Genomic DNA, 15,686 nt, shown 5'->3' on the forward strand with positions numbered 1-15,686 from the left:
GCCTCCTCAGTTCTACAGCCAAGTGGTACTTTGACCCCCTTGTGAGAGACTGGACAGGCAGATGGGAGCAGGCAGGAGGAGCCATCCCACTGGCAGAAGACATCACTGAAAAGTCATTTTCTTGGCTGGTGTCACTCACAGAATCAACTGAAAAACAACAGAGCCTAGAGGGAGGCAGCACCCATGGGAGCCAACTAGGAAATCGCAATGAATTGATTTTAAGTAGCTGCCGGTGTGATTATTTTTAGCCACAGGCCTCAACCAGCTTTCAAAACCTGCTAGTAAGAGTCTCACAGTAGCCAGCAAGTAAAGCCAGCACAGAAATTTAGCTTTTGACAGCAAGAATCTGTTTAGCTGGGAGATGGCTTAGAAAGCGAATCAGAGGAAAAGAACTCTTTCTGCTGCAAGTTTAATTTTTCACATCTATCACTTTTGAAAATAAAAATTTTTTTAGTAAATCTGCCTTCTGCCACCCCAGCTCAGTATTATGTATGCATGTTGAGTAAAACAAATTATTTCACCACCTAAACTTGAGGGAGAAATAGACTTGGACAATAGTAAGTGCCGGCAATGCCCCACCCCCACACTTTGGTAGCATATCCTGCAGGAAGCCGCGATCAGAGACTGAATGGGTTTAATGTATCCACACCAGCATGCACAGAACGGCCAGGCTGGCTGATGCTGGGACTGGATCCCTGGCTGCTTCCTAAAGCGTCCAGGGCCGCCCCAGGAGGAGAGGCCTCGGGAGCCAATACAGGGGAGGCTGGCGGGGTGCCGCCAACAGTTTCCCTGACCACATCTCAAAGCAAGTGAAAGGGACCTGCAAGCAGAAAAGGGGAGGGGAGGGGAAGGAGGAGGGAAAGGGAGGGGAGGGAGAGAGGAAGGGGAAGGGAAAAAGAGGACGACTGGTGGCAAACATGACAGAGTCTGGAGTACACAGGAAAAGCCAGTCCATCTTTACTGTAGTGAGTGCAGGATACAAAGAGTTTACAACAACCTCTAACATTTTCTTAACCATTTGATAAAAAGTTCACTATAATATTTATTGTATAATGAAGAAAAAAAACACATTCAGGGAAAAATTGAGATTAACTTATTTTTCTTAAAAGGTTCATCTCAAGGATGGCAACAAAGTCCAGCTTGTGCCGCCAAACGGTTTTACATGATCAAACCGTGTACAGCTTCTTGTGTGAACTGTTGACTACAAACATTTACCAAATACATAAATCTCTTTTAAAAAAGCCATTTTAAATATAGCAAAGCAGTGTCTTCTTGCACAGCAAAGTGAAGTTTCTACAGAGAAATAAAAGTTTTACATTTGTAAAATCTTTTTCACATTCTAATCATCTAGCTTCTTATGATCCAATGCCAGGAGTTTTCTGGTTCCTTATTTACTATGTATTTCTTGTGCGCATGATGGTTAATACAGAAAATATGTTAATGCTTTATTAGTTGTCCTTACAGTAAAAGGAAATGGTAAAACATATATTGTTCTTTTAGAACAAACCCCTGATTTAGTCTCTAACACAATGGACATAATTAGGGCTCAAAAGGTTGATTTTTGATTGGGACCATCTGTAGATGTACAGTGGTGACTTAATGTAGTACCAGGTAGACTGCTGAAGGAAGTACAGCTGCTGGAAACCGTACTTTAACCAGTGCAATTTAAGCTTTTTTTGTTTTTGTCTTTTAGTAATAAAATACTTCATCTGCAGGGATAAAATTTCTTATGATGGTGTCATACAAAACACATGAGTCTAAAAGGGTAGAAAAGTAGGTTCTAAAGTGACACAGTTAGTGTCTTCCCCACTCTGAGCTGGTTTCCAACAGGAGACATGTATGTTTATGTGTTCGTACATGGGGTCTGGGTGAGGGCGTCTCTGTCAAGTCCATATGCTCTAAGTCACACTGGGTATATGGGAAAAGGGTTAACAGTCAAATACTCAGTTCCTGAAAACAGAATACATTGTTACTTGGTCAGTGTAATTGAAATACAAACTCCGAGCCTTGCGTAATATTATTTTAGAAAACAGTAGTTGTACTGATTATAAACCTGCATAGAAAGAAAGACTATTGAGATACAGTCAGAAAAGCCATCTCATAAGGCACACAAGAAAATAGACAGTAAATGTGAATGTATTAACTCCTATCCCATGTACAGCAGAAGTTCATGAACATGCATAAATAACAACCAAAGAAGCACTGAACACTTCCAAAGCTATAAATGGTTTACAAAGTGGTAAGGATTATCCTGGAAATTCAGTGTTGGGAAACTGTCTTCTTTCAATTAGGTGTGACCTCATGAAGAAATGTGCCTGTAAGTAGTTCAGTAAAATAAGTATATTTTAAAGAAAAACCAGTCCTTTCTGAATAAGAGCCAAATGTCTAAACTGACGAGAGGACAAAGCATATTGCCCTCTCTTTTTTGGCCTCTATCAAAATTTACTACCGAAAATGTCATTAAAAGCAGAATTCCATTTTGCAGCTGGGGATGCCACAAGTTTATCCTGTACCTACTACCTATGTGTCAGCCAGGAAGTCTGGCTGATGATTTGTCACAAAGAGCACAGGAGGAAAAAAACATCACAAGGAACGCAATTTAGGGGGAAAAACCAAAACATAAGTAAAAATTGTAGGTAGCTGCTTAATATTAAGTTTAAAATAGAAAATAGCAGTAATTTTAAACCCTTATTTTGAGTTTCTCAGGAAAGGGAGTATTTAAAAATCGATGATGAAAGACATACAGGACTTTGAATTTTGTTCATGGCACAAGCCCAGGGACCTGCCAAGCTTGCTGTTACCACTTAGCTGTCTTCCTGTGAGAGTAAGGCCTTGGTCAGCATCTCAGTTGAGGGCATCAGGATGGCAAGAACTGTGCCAAGAATCGGCACCATGAGAGGACTGCTCCCCACACTGCAGTGTCATTCGATGCACAGAGTGTCTGGCGTGGTAGTATTCTGTAACCAGCTGCATCATGCTATTTTAGAGGGTCAAGGAAAAAAGACCCCTTTCCCCACGAATATTTTTTCCTAATCATTTACCACTTATAAAACCTTTGTGCTCATCAACTATTTTGCCATTTTCTCTAATATTAATTAAATTAGGTCAGCTTTTCTACTATATTTTTTTCCTCACAAAAGGCAAGTTTTAAATAATGCCTTATAAAATCTGTCACAACACATTTTACATTTATGCAGGATGAACTTAACACCAATTTTTTTTGCCACTTTGCTATTTATATACACATATAAAATATATAATGATGCTCAACCCATACAGCACAAAGATTACAATGTAACATCACACATTCACCACCAGTGAGGGGAGAAACCCCTTTATACAATCCTCTGAAAAGACTGGGCCAATAATTAAAATCCAAAGTACAGTATATTTAACAAAATAGTAAATATTAAACAGTGAATACTCTACTTAATAAGGATCTCGCCTTTTCCCCCTAAATTGGCGGCAATCCACAAAAATATACTTTTTAATCTGGTGACCATACAATACATAGGTACTTACATCAAAGGTGATAATATATTTAAGATTCTATATACACAAAGAGTTTGGCTCAACTTTTAATTTACATATAGAGTAATAAGTGTTCATGGCTTTTTTTTTCCAAGGTTCTGCTTGCAAGATATTTTTGTTTGTTTTTTTTTCCCCCTCTTAAAATAAAACTAGAAAGTTAAAACAAGATAAAGCTATTCTCTAAAAAAAAAGTTACAACATACAGCTTTGGCTTATATAAATAATTCATAGCAGAATGTGTTCAAAAGTAGTGAATATAATTTTATATATAGTCATCAATTCATAAGGGTGTTTTCTTTCATATAAAATATACATGAGCTAAAATCAGTTTCTTTAATTTTTATGATATGAATGTAAAAAGAAACTTCTGACATATTCCAATTATAACTTAATATATTAATTTACTGTTAATGCTCTATATTTCTAGGCTAATATTTTCTGAATATTTCATGCGTGTTTTCTATTCTCTCTCTTTTTTATTAGCTAAAGATCACTTCTTTGACCCAATACATTTTTGCACGTGCAAAACAGTTATGTGTGGGGCTTTTTTGTTTTTTTTGTTTTTAATATCAACAGCCCTTTCCCATGCACCTCTTTGCAACAGAGACCCATGCCAGGTGGGTAATTAATATAAATGTCATTTTATGTACAGTATTGCTTTCTTGGTTCCTGCTTTTCTACTGCTCTGTTCTACAAAGCATTTTTCTTAAGTAACTACAGTCACCGCACAGTTAAATAAAACAAGTAGGGGCCCTCTAGGTTTCTGCAAGCTAGTGTGGGAGAATTATATATATGGGTACACGTTTCTCTGCAAAAACTGGTTATCTTATGAAACAAGTAGTCCAAGGAAGTGCCAGACTAGACTCTGCCTACAGGGTGCTCTGTTTGCCATGGGACGCACACCTGCAGATCTACAAGAGTTTGCAGGTAAGTGCCTGATTCCGTGTATGCAACACACACCCACACATAAACACACTCACACCCACATACATATATATGTAAAGGAATATATATGTATGTATGTACATATAAATATATTTAACTCATGTCCTTATTTACCAACTTAGATATGTAGAGCAGTTCACTGCAGTAACAGAAAGTACAAACACCAGCCTGGAAGCCTTAGGTCACCCACGCGTCCATCCTCATTCGCTTTACGGAAGGGCTCTCTCTGTCCTCAGTGTTTGGGGGTCGGCCAAGCACAATCGGAGAATGGAAGTCGCTCCGCGGGTCCTCCCGGTCACTGCCATCATAGGAGCTGCTTGAGCTGCTCAGACTGTCTACAGGGGAGCGGCCCATTTCCTGCCGCGGCTGTGGCTGCGGCTGCGGCTGAGGGGGTTGTGACTGCGGCGGTGGCTGCGGCTGCTGCTGGAAGCCTGATGGGGTCATTCGATCCCGGGGAGGTGAAATTGGTTCTGACTTAATGTTGATGTTTTGGTTGGTATTAATGGATAAATTCGAACCCTGAGATAACTGCCCTCCAGCACTGAAGGAAAAAAAAAAAAAAGATATGGTAGATGGTTTGTGAGTACATCTGCATAAATGGAATATTACAGACACCACCCGACTGAAAAAAGTCCAGGGTCTGAAATACTGTCAGAATTCCCCAAGACCAGTTTTGGTGTTTCCTGCAGTGCTTGGCACAGAAAAAAATTATATATCCCTGGTAGACAAAAAACAAGTACAGTTGAGATTTTTAGTGACTGGTCCTGTTACCCACAGTCTTAGTACTTCTGTAGCTGAAGGATCCAAAACAGTGTCAGTGACTAATGCTGTACATGGACCAAAATGGCAGAGGAACAATATGGCAACTTGAATTCTGCTTCCTCTCTTCCTTTCTGCTGCTTCTGTGACAGGCACAACATGTCACCTCTTCTCACAGCAGCTCTCAGAAGTCAGTCATGTCACCCTATTTTCCAGATGAGGAAAGTGTCTCAGAAAGGCTAAGTGACTTGCTCAGAGTAGGACACAGTAGAGTGTATACAGGCTTTCCCCCCAGTCTGAGCACCAAGCCTTTTCCACTTGCCTTTGCATGGCTATTTTTAGTGTGTTCATTTAGGATGCTCTGCAAAGGCCCGAGGGCCAAACACCTGTGTAGGCAAAGAAATTTCCCTCAGATACTCTGTGCCTTTCTCCATGACATAATTCCCAAGACGACTGATAACAGTATGCATTGTGGAGCTATTTCAGGATGCAGGGAAGCTCTCTGGGGATTTTCAGGGCAGGAGGCTAAGAGGCTGGGTGTCCTGAGTGTCCTGAGCAGGGGCAAGGCAGCCAACCCTCGTGGAGGCCTCGTGGGCCTGCTATGCTGTCCCCTCATCTCCTCTAGCTGCTCTGTGGGCTGACTATTCTGGTTCTACTGAAGCACCATTCCTTCTGCTGGTGATGCCTGGTCCTACCTGGGCACCACTGTAAACCCTTTTCACTTATATCCCCACACACTGTCCATAAGGAACATTCTCTTTTGTGAACCCTTCTTGGTGAGGTATACAGTGTATGCAGTGGGCTGGGATCAACCACATGAATCCCATGTAGCTTGATTCATACATAAGATACCCAAGCCCTACCACTCCACCCCTACGATCTGGGGAGAAAGCAAAGGGCACAGCCCATTTTCTTATTCTCTTTGTCTGTTGATGTTAACCAAGGCAAAAAAGAGAAGGGTGGTAGGTAGGCCGGAATACCTTCAGGCTGCCTTTCTTCAAAGGCAGTGGAATGAGACAGGGGTTGGGAAATAGCGGTACAGATTTGGGGAAAATTTCTAGTTACTCACACGAGAGAGCTGAGGGCTGCTTGTCCTAAATGGTGCTGCTGCCAGGCTGACACCTGTCCCAGAGACAGCATTCCTGGGGAGTTGAAGCCCTGCAGGGCCGACAGGTCTGCACTAGTCAGTGAGTAATCTAAAAAAGAAGGAAATGTTGCTTGTGTGTGTAATAAAAGGACCATGCAAAATCTGTTTTTCAATTAGTTGCTTCAAAAGTTTTATGTTGAGAGAAGCCAGGTACTTCATAACATCAAACAACGCACTTACGGGTCTAAAACCCACAAAAACTTTTTCTTTGGGGAGGTTTATAGGACCTAGCTGTATTCAGTTGTCTGGGATTATTTCAATAAAAAACGTTTCAATTTTGTACTGAATAATTTATAGTTTATTATTTTACAAGAAGTTGAGATACTTCTTCCGGACTTGTAAATAGAAATAATAAAAATACCATCACTAAAGGATGTTCCTATACAATTGTTATTTTAAATAAATATGCCCACTGCTACCCTCCTGAACAAAGAGAAACACTCCAGCTCACCCTGACTCCATCTAAATCAGCACATCTCATATTCTTGAAGTAAAGGGGGAGCACGAAAGACTCAGGACCCCTTCTCATGGGGTGCCAAGCTTAGTGACATAGACAGTATTTACATTATCACACAATTAAATGACTGCGTTTGTTCGAAGTACAGGAACTGTCAAAGATCCCTGACTGCATGCAAAATGAAAGTTCATCAAAAAACTGTTACAAGACATAATATACATGAATGCTTCAGTCATAATCGTTGTGACCAAGACGTGGAATGTTAGTTATCATTCACATGTAGAGTTATTTCAGTTCATCATTAACACTTGTCTTTTCCAGTTAGTTCTAAAGAGAGGAGGCACAAACTCTTCTAACTTCTTTTTCATGTCTCAAGAGAGGTGTTTAAAGAAATTGGTCTTCCTGGTGAATTAGTATTTTAAAAAAAGAAACTGAGTTGAAACAGCATAGCTCTGCTTAGGATATTTTCTCATTTAGTGTTCTCTAAGATTGCCTCGTCCCTCCCCACAGAAGCTGGGGTGGGGGTCCATCACACTGTGCCTTCCACAGTGCCTCCAAGTCCTTCCAACTACTTACTTGACATGTCTACTTGGATGTCTCTCCAGACACACCTCAAATCTGACATGACCCCAACTGGACTCATCATTTCCTCCAAACCTGCTTCTCTTTAGTAAATGGAACCAACTTTCACATGACTGTTCGTGCCAGAAACCTGTGGGTGTTATCCTTGGTACTTACTTCCACCACCAACCATCATGTCTGGTTGACTCTAGCTACTGTCTCTCAAGCCTGCCCAAGTTTCACCGTCTCTACTGCCACCACCCTAGTTCACGCCATCAGTATCCATTACTTGGATCACAGTAGCCTCTTGTGTGGTGTCCTTGAATTCACTTTTGCCCCATGCACGCTGTAGCCAGGTGATCTCCAAAAAAAAATATGGTCATGATACCTCTCTGCTTAAAACCTTTCTATGGCTTCCCAATGCTCTCAATGCTTCTCATGTCCAAAGTCCTCAACAAGGCCTATGCATCCCTACTTACCTCTGTAGTTTCAACTCTACAGCCGTCCCATCCCTCCAGCCACATTCCTGCTGCCTCCTAGCCTTTGTACACAGTACTCCCTCTTCCCGGAACACTCTCCCTACTCTGCCTGGCTGAGTCACACGTGCTCCTTCAGGTTGAAGCTTCAGTGAAGCCCTTAACACGACAGTAATAAATTATTCCTAGAGCTGTTTGTCCTGTGACTTTTCCTCTGATAGACCCTACATTCCACTGTTAACCACACACTCTTGTATTTCCAGTGCCTGCCATGGGGCTTGTTACACAGTATGTGTTCAATAAATATGTGCTGAATGGATTCATGAATAAGTGGAGAAGCTGGGAGTGTTATGGATGGGCATGAGGAAGCGTCTATATGATTCCTTCACACAGAACTATTGTACTCTTTGAAATGTTGCTCATTCATCCCTGTACTGACTGGCATGTGTTTGACACATGCCACACATACAACGTAGCTGATATACTAACAAAAGACAAAACATGGACGCATGTTTTAAAAAGGCAAATAGATAAATACGTTAAAGATAATGTGGTAACATTAAACAGAATAGGTGCTCTGAGAGAGAGCAAAGACTATGTAGTTAAAGGAGGAGTGAGATTGATGCTAAGTGATGGACAGTTTCGACAGAACCTGACTCCATTTTTATGTTTTGGTAATTCCTTCTGGACTTAAAAAAAAAAGATTCTTTAAATCCCATGGCATTTCTAAAAACAAATACGGGGGGGGGGTATCTAAGTTGAATATTGGAAAAACCTGTCATGAAATGCTCAGTAAACTGTAATCTAATGTTGACACCCTGCTCAAGCCCCATCTCCTCAGCCAACACTCCTCTGAACATTCTAGCTCACAGATTTCCTTCTTTCCTCACCTTCTCGAGATCAGAGCATGAACTGGTAACCTCAACAACTCAGGACTTCCCCGCCATAGTTACCAACTTAGGTATGTCCTGTCTCCTTTTCCAGAATAAACTTGGGAGAAAATGTATGTCCCTAGAATAGTGTTGCTCATATAGCTGGTGATCAGGACAATGAAACAGAATTTATATGAATGCATAATCCCTGGCTTTACTCTAGATTTAGCTGATGGATTTGGACTTTTTTTTCATATTGATTGTTGGAAAAGGTAGTAGACATTTTCTAAGAGGCTTTCTTTTTCAACAAAACCTTTTAAAGTTATTTCTGTTTTAAAAGAACTACTTGGAATTAAAGCAGCAATCAAATGTATTGATGGCTCTGCACCCCTCTGGGAGCTCCAGAGAGCAGGGTGAAAGCACCGTGCTACAGCATTTATCCTGAAGTCTAAAATTAGATGATTTTTATTAGTCTCCTTATTAGAATCACAAAAGAATAAATTCTCTGCACTGTAGTCTCTGAAAAACTGGCAAGGTATTTTTAACTATTTCCCTCTTTCCTTCTTTTGAAGCATCAGGTGTTTGGCTCAGCTGGCGAGAAAGTGAAGCCCCATGTGTCCTCTGCCGCTCCCTATGATGGCACATCTAGAGAAACCTGTGCACGTCGGGTTCTCCACACAGCCTGCGTGGCTGAAAGCACCCCTTCAGTCACTGCAGCATTCTTAAATTTACCTGATATACCCTCCAAATAGGGTATTTGGGAGTGAAATGTCTAAATAAGCATGAATGAGTGAAAAGCTCCCCTCAGAGGTGACGAGTGACAGACTCTGAGGAGAAACAAGAAAGCTCCTGGTCTTGCCCCTCAGGCACAAACAGCAGAAACCAAAAGGGGTGTCACACGGAGGAAAACATGACCTGCTGGCACAGCCACCCAACTCCACCTCCCCGAGCCCTGAGGTCCAAAGGGACTCAGTCTTTCCCAAGCTAGGTTGACACAGCATACAGAAGAACACCTCATTTCAAAAGCCTGGAATAGTGAGATGCTGTTTAACAAGAACTATATAGAAAATGCCGAGCCTTTTGCTCCGCTTGCTGCATACCATAATTTTGATAACAGCTAGTTGTTTCTTCGTCAGGGGTAAGTAAAAGTTCATGCTGGGAAATCTTTCTACGATCAATGTGTATTTTCTAATTTTTTTTCAAGACTAGCATGTGTTTCTTTAACATATCCAAATGTGAATCTAAGAAACTGGAAATAACTTATTTCAATAAATATACTATTTAAAAATCATAAAAGCACATGTTGAGCACAAAACAAAGAAATAAAACCCACAAAAGGCAACAGAGTAGGCTTACCAGTGTTGTAGGCGGTCGGCATTGCTGAGTACACCAGGCCCTGTGGAGGCAGGCTAGGGGTTGTCACAGACACCACGGGGGTAGCTAGGGGCTGAGTGGCTTGAGAACTGCTTATCCTCTGGGTATTCTGTGAGAGAGAAGAAAAAAGTAAAAGTGTTATTCTGTGAGTATTTATATTCAAACTTAATATTTTAAAAATAACATTCAATTTAAAAGTGACTTTTCACAGTTTTATGATGTGAATGTCATTATTCCCTGAAGCAGTGATCATGTGAAAACCTTAAAAATACTAATAAGAATAACTAAATATTTAATTTTAAAGGACGTATTTTACATTAATTATTCAGTTTCCCCTAGAGTCTTTTTCATAGAGTTTATTGATGTCAGAGATATACCCTTAAAATAGAAAACTGCATTAGGACTGATAACACTTAATGTGTTAGCATAAATGACGACTTGATGCCACTATAAAGATAGCCAAACTACCCTAAATAAAATATGTGTAGATTTTAAATACCAGAGGATAGCAAGGTCATTTGTATATATAGAGATTGTAAGTCCATGAGCATATAGGGATCAAAACTACTTTTTGCAGCATTTACTAATTTAACAAGGTTTTAAGTCATGGCTTACTAAAGTGCAGCTTGTATTCATATTTCCTTCCCTCTGATCCTGCAGTTGACACACACACACACACACACACACACATATATATATATGTACATGTATATGTATGTATATATTTAGATATAGATTTTTTAAGACTTTTAAAAGAGCAGTTTTAGGTTCACGGCAAAATTGAAGGAAAGGTACAGAGATTTACCATATACTCCCTGCCCCCATACATGCAGAGCCTCTCCCATCATCCACATCATCCAACACTGACTGTTTTTTAACGGCAGATTCACACACAGTCTCCTGACTCTTATGAGAGGAGAAGCTTTGGGTAGAGAGCTCTTGAATAAAGTACTTTTTTATTTTTATTTTTATTTTTTTGAATAAAGTACTTTTGACAGGGCTGCATGAAAAATGGTAAATGCTTGCCAACTGACAGCATCTACATAGTATCCTATCTACAATGGGAATGAAAAAAGAAAACAACTATTGAATAATCAAGTCAGTTTAAGATAGTCACCATTCTCTATGTGTAGAGGTATGACAGGGCAGTTTCTCATGACCCTGCCTTAAGTGAACACTTTCTAAAACTGAGGATCAGAGGAACAGGACAGACTCCAAGTTCCATGTGGTTAGAACACAAGAAGGCTAAAGCATAACTCCAGGGTTATTTTTTTCTAACTGAAGAAATTACAGCCTGATAACTGACATTTGGGGTACTAAGCCATATGAATAAAAGTATAATTCAGTGCCCTTGAGGTTATAGAGAGTCAGGATGTGATTCAGTTTTCTCTATCACCATTTCAAAGGGTAATCAGATAAAGGCCTTTGGTTAGATCTAGATTTTTGAACTTTTGATCATTTGATAAGGATCCAGATCTCATTTTATTTCTTTTTAGTTTGTATTTTCTATCCAATCTTAAATTAGAGGATGTCGGAAAGACCATTCAGGTATACTGCCCTGGATCTTGTCCCAGATTCACTAATTCCTAAGCACTGGGAAAATCATTTAACCTTTCCAAACCTCTTCAGTTGTAAAGTGGGGAAGATAGCGATCATTGTGCTGCCTGCCTTGTAGTACTACTGTGAGAATATAGTAAGGTAATAGATGGGAAATGCTTTGAGACAACTGAAGTACTACAGGAAGGTAAGATAGTACCCTTAAATTATTGCTCTAAGAAACCCTCTGGCCCAAGATTTCTACATAACTCGTATATAAAAAAAGGTAAATATATTTATTCCTTCTGATCCATAGCTATTCCCCTGGAGCTGTCATGAAGTAGAGTTGTTCTAGAATTGCAAGGCTTCTAAAGGAATCTCTGTAGCCTGGTTCTAAAGGAGTCTTTAGTGTAGGCTCCGGGCACTTGTCTTTATTTCACTTGGGGTCAGAGCCATTCATGATTATATTTTAGAGCTCAAGCCAATTTATACAACTTTCCGAATTCTAATAGATTGTGTTTCTGATTATATTTTAGTCTGACACATAAAGCTCTGCATTTTAAATTGATTAAGTTTTAGAGTCTGAATTAGCTTAAGTTTTAGAAATGCGAATGACTATACAATTTTTGGTTATATATTTGTTTCTTAATTACAAGTATTTATTTTTATGATTGCTAGATTTTATAGTCTTCAAATACTTAGAAATTTACCTTTGAGATTCTGTAATTGAGGGTATACTTTAAGGAATGTGGAAAGGAATACATTTTTGTCTCAGCATCAAGTTAAAAATTTTAATGAATTTTTGAGACAGATCTACTTTGGATTTAATTTGTTCTCACAGATTTGGTCACTGAAACTTCAAGAGTCAAATACTAGGTGAAAAATAAAGTACAACATGGTTTGGTCTAGCTTTATTCATGCCACAGCTTCACCTCCACGGAAATCTACTGATGTGACCTCAAGATGGGGGGGTGGGTGGGATGGGGTGTGTGTGTGTTTGTAAAACCGTAACTCTCCAATATATCGGTTCTACCCATTAAAGCTCAATGGCACTGATTTCCACAACCACTAGAGGGCAACATATTGCTAAATAATTCATAAGTTCACAAGGAAGCACTTATGATAACTTCTTAAGGGTATAAATAGTGAGGTTTAATCTAAGATGAATTATTTTATCTTGAACTATAAACATCCATTTGCTAATCATTACTGTATCATTAAGTACAGTATTTCCCCAAAAGATAGTTAAAATCTGCACATGATATAATCCAACGCCACAACGAAAGCTGGCTAGTATATTTTAGTTAACCAATATGAAACCACATCCAAAACTGTGAGAGTGAACACAAAGTTAAAGAACAATCTCTCGTTTTAAGGACAGAGCACAGACAACCTTATTTGAAAAGAAAGCAACTGTGCAAAACATACCAACATGCATATATATATATAATAATGTAAACAAAATGAACAGATGCCTTTCCCCCATGCTTTCATGCAATCTAAACCTCTGTCCATGCTAAAAACTAAACATTTTCAAGTTTTTATTCCCCTTAAGGTCACCTAATTAGCAGCTGACTGTGAAATCAGAAGATCAGTTCTGTGAGGTTTGAGTTTTAGTTCCCAAAGAAATATATTAACTGAAAGTTACTTTTAGTCAAATTTAATTTCTAGAAAAAAAGCCAATAGAAATCATTTGTTTTGGAAAAAAGGTAATAGCTACTTTTAAGAACAGCATATCTTCTGATAGAAAAAAAAATAAGTTTGTGTATGTTAAATTAAAGACATTCATTTTAATAAACAGGGAACCCCCTTGTGGTTCAGATCGTCTCATGCAGGATGAAATAATTCTAACTCTGAAAAAAGGTGACCTCACCAAAAATGATGTAATCTTTTTGAAAGAAAGAGAAACACAAGACAGTGTGTTACAATCTGAGGAACTGTGAGGGTGAAGTCATTTTCTAAAAATGTATTAATAATTTGGGGAACTATAAAAGGTATTCTGTATCTTTCCTTAAAAAAAATCTTTAATGTGTCTTCTCATCATGGACAGCTATTGTTTATAAAGGCTCTATCCCAAAGTTCCCTAAAAAGTGGTAACAAATAAAATGGGTCAAGATATACAATTATAAGTAGGAAAACCAGACTCTGCAGTACCTGTAGGTTGGTTTAGTTATTCAAAATGTTTGGACAGTATTTAATAGCAAGAAAAAAAATCTGTGTAACAAAGGGAATATTAGATAAAAACACTGAAGAGAATTAGTACTTTGTACATCTTTTTCAACTCCCTTCAATCGGAAACCCACACTCACCAACTCCAATTCCTCTTCCTCCGACTGCACTCAGCACATAAGAGGGATAAGAGAGTTACTAAGACTGTTGGTACTCGAATATTAAATATTTCTTTAGAAAAACATGGTATCTGAACACTAGCAGTTGTTTGGAAGTCTAAAGAGATGATTATATATGCAGTAAGTACAAACATAAATTATTTATTGTTTCTGTACCTGTAGTTGACTTCAAAAGACTGGAAAGATTCTTTTAAATCCTCTAGGGCCAGGATTTAGACATTCCTACCCCAACTTGGTCTGCTCTTATGCTGGCCTCGCCTACACATGGCCATGCTACTGTGACAATATATAAAAGTATTTCCTAATCATGAAACTAGTTTCTATTTGGAATCTGGAGAATATTAACTCTATACTTACATCTAAATCCTCCCATCCCTACCCTACCTGGTCACACATGTCCATTTATCTTATACTAGATTCTGTGCTCCTTGGTGGGCAGAAATTATCTTGTTTTCTTATTTCCCACAGTAACTAAGCACACTGTTATGAAACAACAAGAAATCAAACATTTAGTAAGTATAGTTTTAAATAATACAAATTTATATGTTTATCATTTGCAAATACAGTTTTCAAATGAATATAATAATTTCAATGGAGAAAAACCACATATATGAAGAAAATGAGACTGGAGGAGAAATGAACTGATAAATCACATACAGAAAAGATGAATGAAACATACTGCTCCTTTTTCCCCTACACATCTAGAAAGTCTTAATATGCTAGAAATAATCTACTATCTAGGGTTTTTATTATTCTACTTGAGTAAGTCAAGCTTCTTTGTCAATCTGCGAAAGGTGTCTTTATAAGCATCACTGATACATGAAGCCCCAATCTGAAAGCAGACAATGGTGTAAAATAGGAAGAAGCCTCATTATTTACTGTGAAAAACAACTACCTGGCCTATAAACTTCTATTTCAAATGTGCGCAAAATGCTCTTCAACTGTTTTGTTACAGATGTCTTCACACATCTCCAACTGTAAGACACATCAAAATAATATGGGTGTGTGTACAGTTTTCACTATAACTTACAGGGATAAGGGTGTAAATAGTTTCTGTGGCAAATTTTAAGAATTCCACGGAGATGCTTCATGATCTCTTAAAAAAAAGATTAAGATAACTGACAAGGTACTAAATGTCAAACTTGTAGTTTGTCCTTAAATCCTGCAGTTTATTAGTAATTCTTATAAATGTATTTCTACACCTTAAATGAAACTTCCTATAGTTTTTATTTCTGAAGGATAGTGGCAGGTATTCCACATCCAGTTCATGAAAGGTGAGCCAAATGACTATCCTAAATGTCATTTTTTCTCAACTCCTTTTCTTGGGGACATACTTCTCTGTTATATATAGGTATGTATTTTTTAAACATCTTTATTGGAGTATAATTGCTTTACAATGTTGTGTTAGTTTCTGCTGTATAACAAAGTAAGTCAGCTATATGTATATATATATCACCCCCATATCCCCTCCCTCTTGCATTTCCCTCCCACCTTCCCCATCCCACCCCTCTAGGTGGTCACAAAGCACTGAGCTGATCTCTCTGTGCGTGCGATGAAGCTGCTTCCCACTAACTATTTTACAGCTGGTAGTGTATATATGTCAGTGCTAATTTCTAACTTCGTCCCAGCTTACCCTTACCCCTCCCGGTGTCCTCAAGTCCATTCTCTACATCTGTGTAT

General features: G+C 38.8%; 1 protein-coding gene across 8 annotated transcripts in view; it reads right to left on the reverse strand.

The window, feature by feature from the left end:
* Nucleotides 1-933: 933 nt before the first annotated feature.
* MEF2A (myocyte enhancer factor 2A) overlaps nucleotides 934-15,686 on the reverse strand; it is a 173,784-nt gene continuing 159,031 nt past the window's right edge. For 6 of the 8 annotated variants that reach the window (XM_082648542.1, XM_082648536.1, XM_082648539.1 and 3 more), the window contains 4 exons: nucleotides 13,968-13,991; nucleotides 10,105-10,231; nucleotides 6,305-6,431; nucleotides 934-5,017 (listed from right to left, as the gene is read on the reverse strand). In XM_082648542.1, the coding sequence (XP_082504668.1) occupies nucleotides 4,654-5,017; nucleotides 6,305-6,431; nucleotides 10,105-10,231; nucleotides 13,968-13,991 (642 nt within the window). In that variant the 3' untranslated portion in view covers nucleotides 934-4,653. The remainder of the gene's footprint in view (nucleotides 5,018-6,304; nucleotides 6,432-10,104; nucleotides 10,232-13,967; nucleotides 13,992-15,686) is intronic. The other 2 variants (XM_082648540.1, XM_082648541.1) reach the window with 1 other exon arrangement.

Source organism: Grampus griseus (genome assembly GCF_964374135.1).
Source record: "Grampus griseus genome assembly, chromosome: 2".
Classification (NCBI taxonomy): domain Eukaryota; kingdom Metazoa; phylum Chordata; class Mammalia; order Artiodactyla; family Delphinidae; genus Grampus; species Grampus griseus.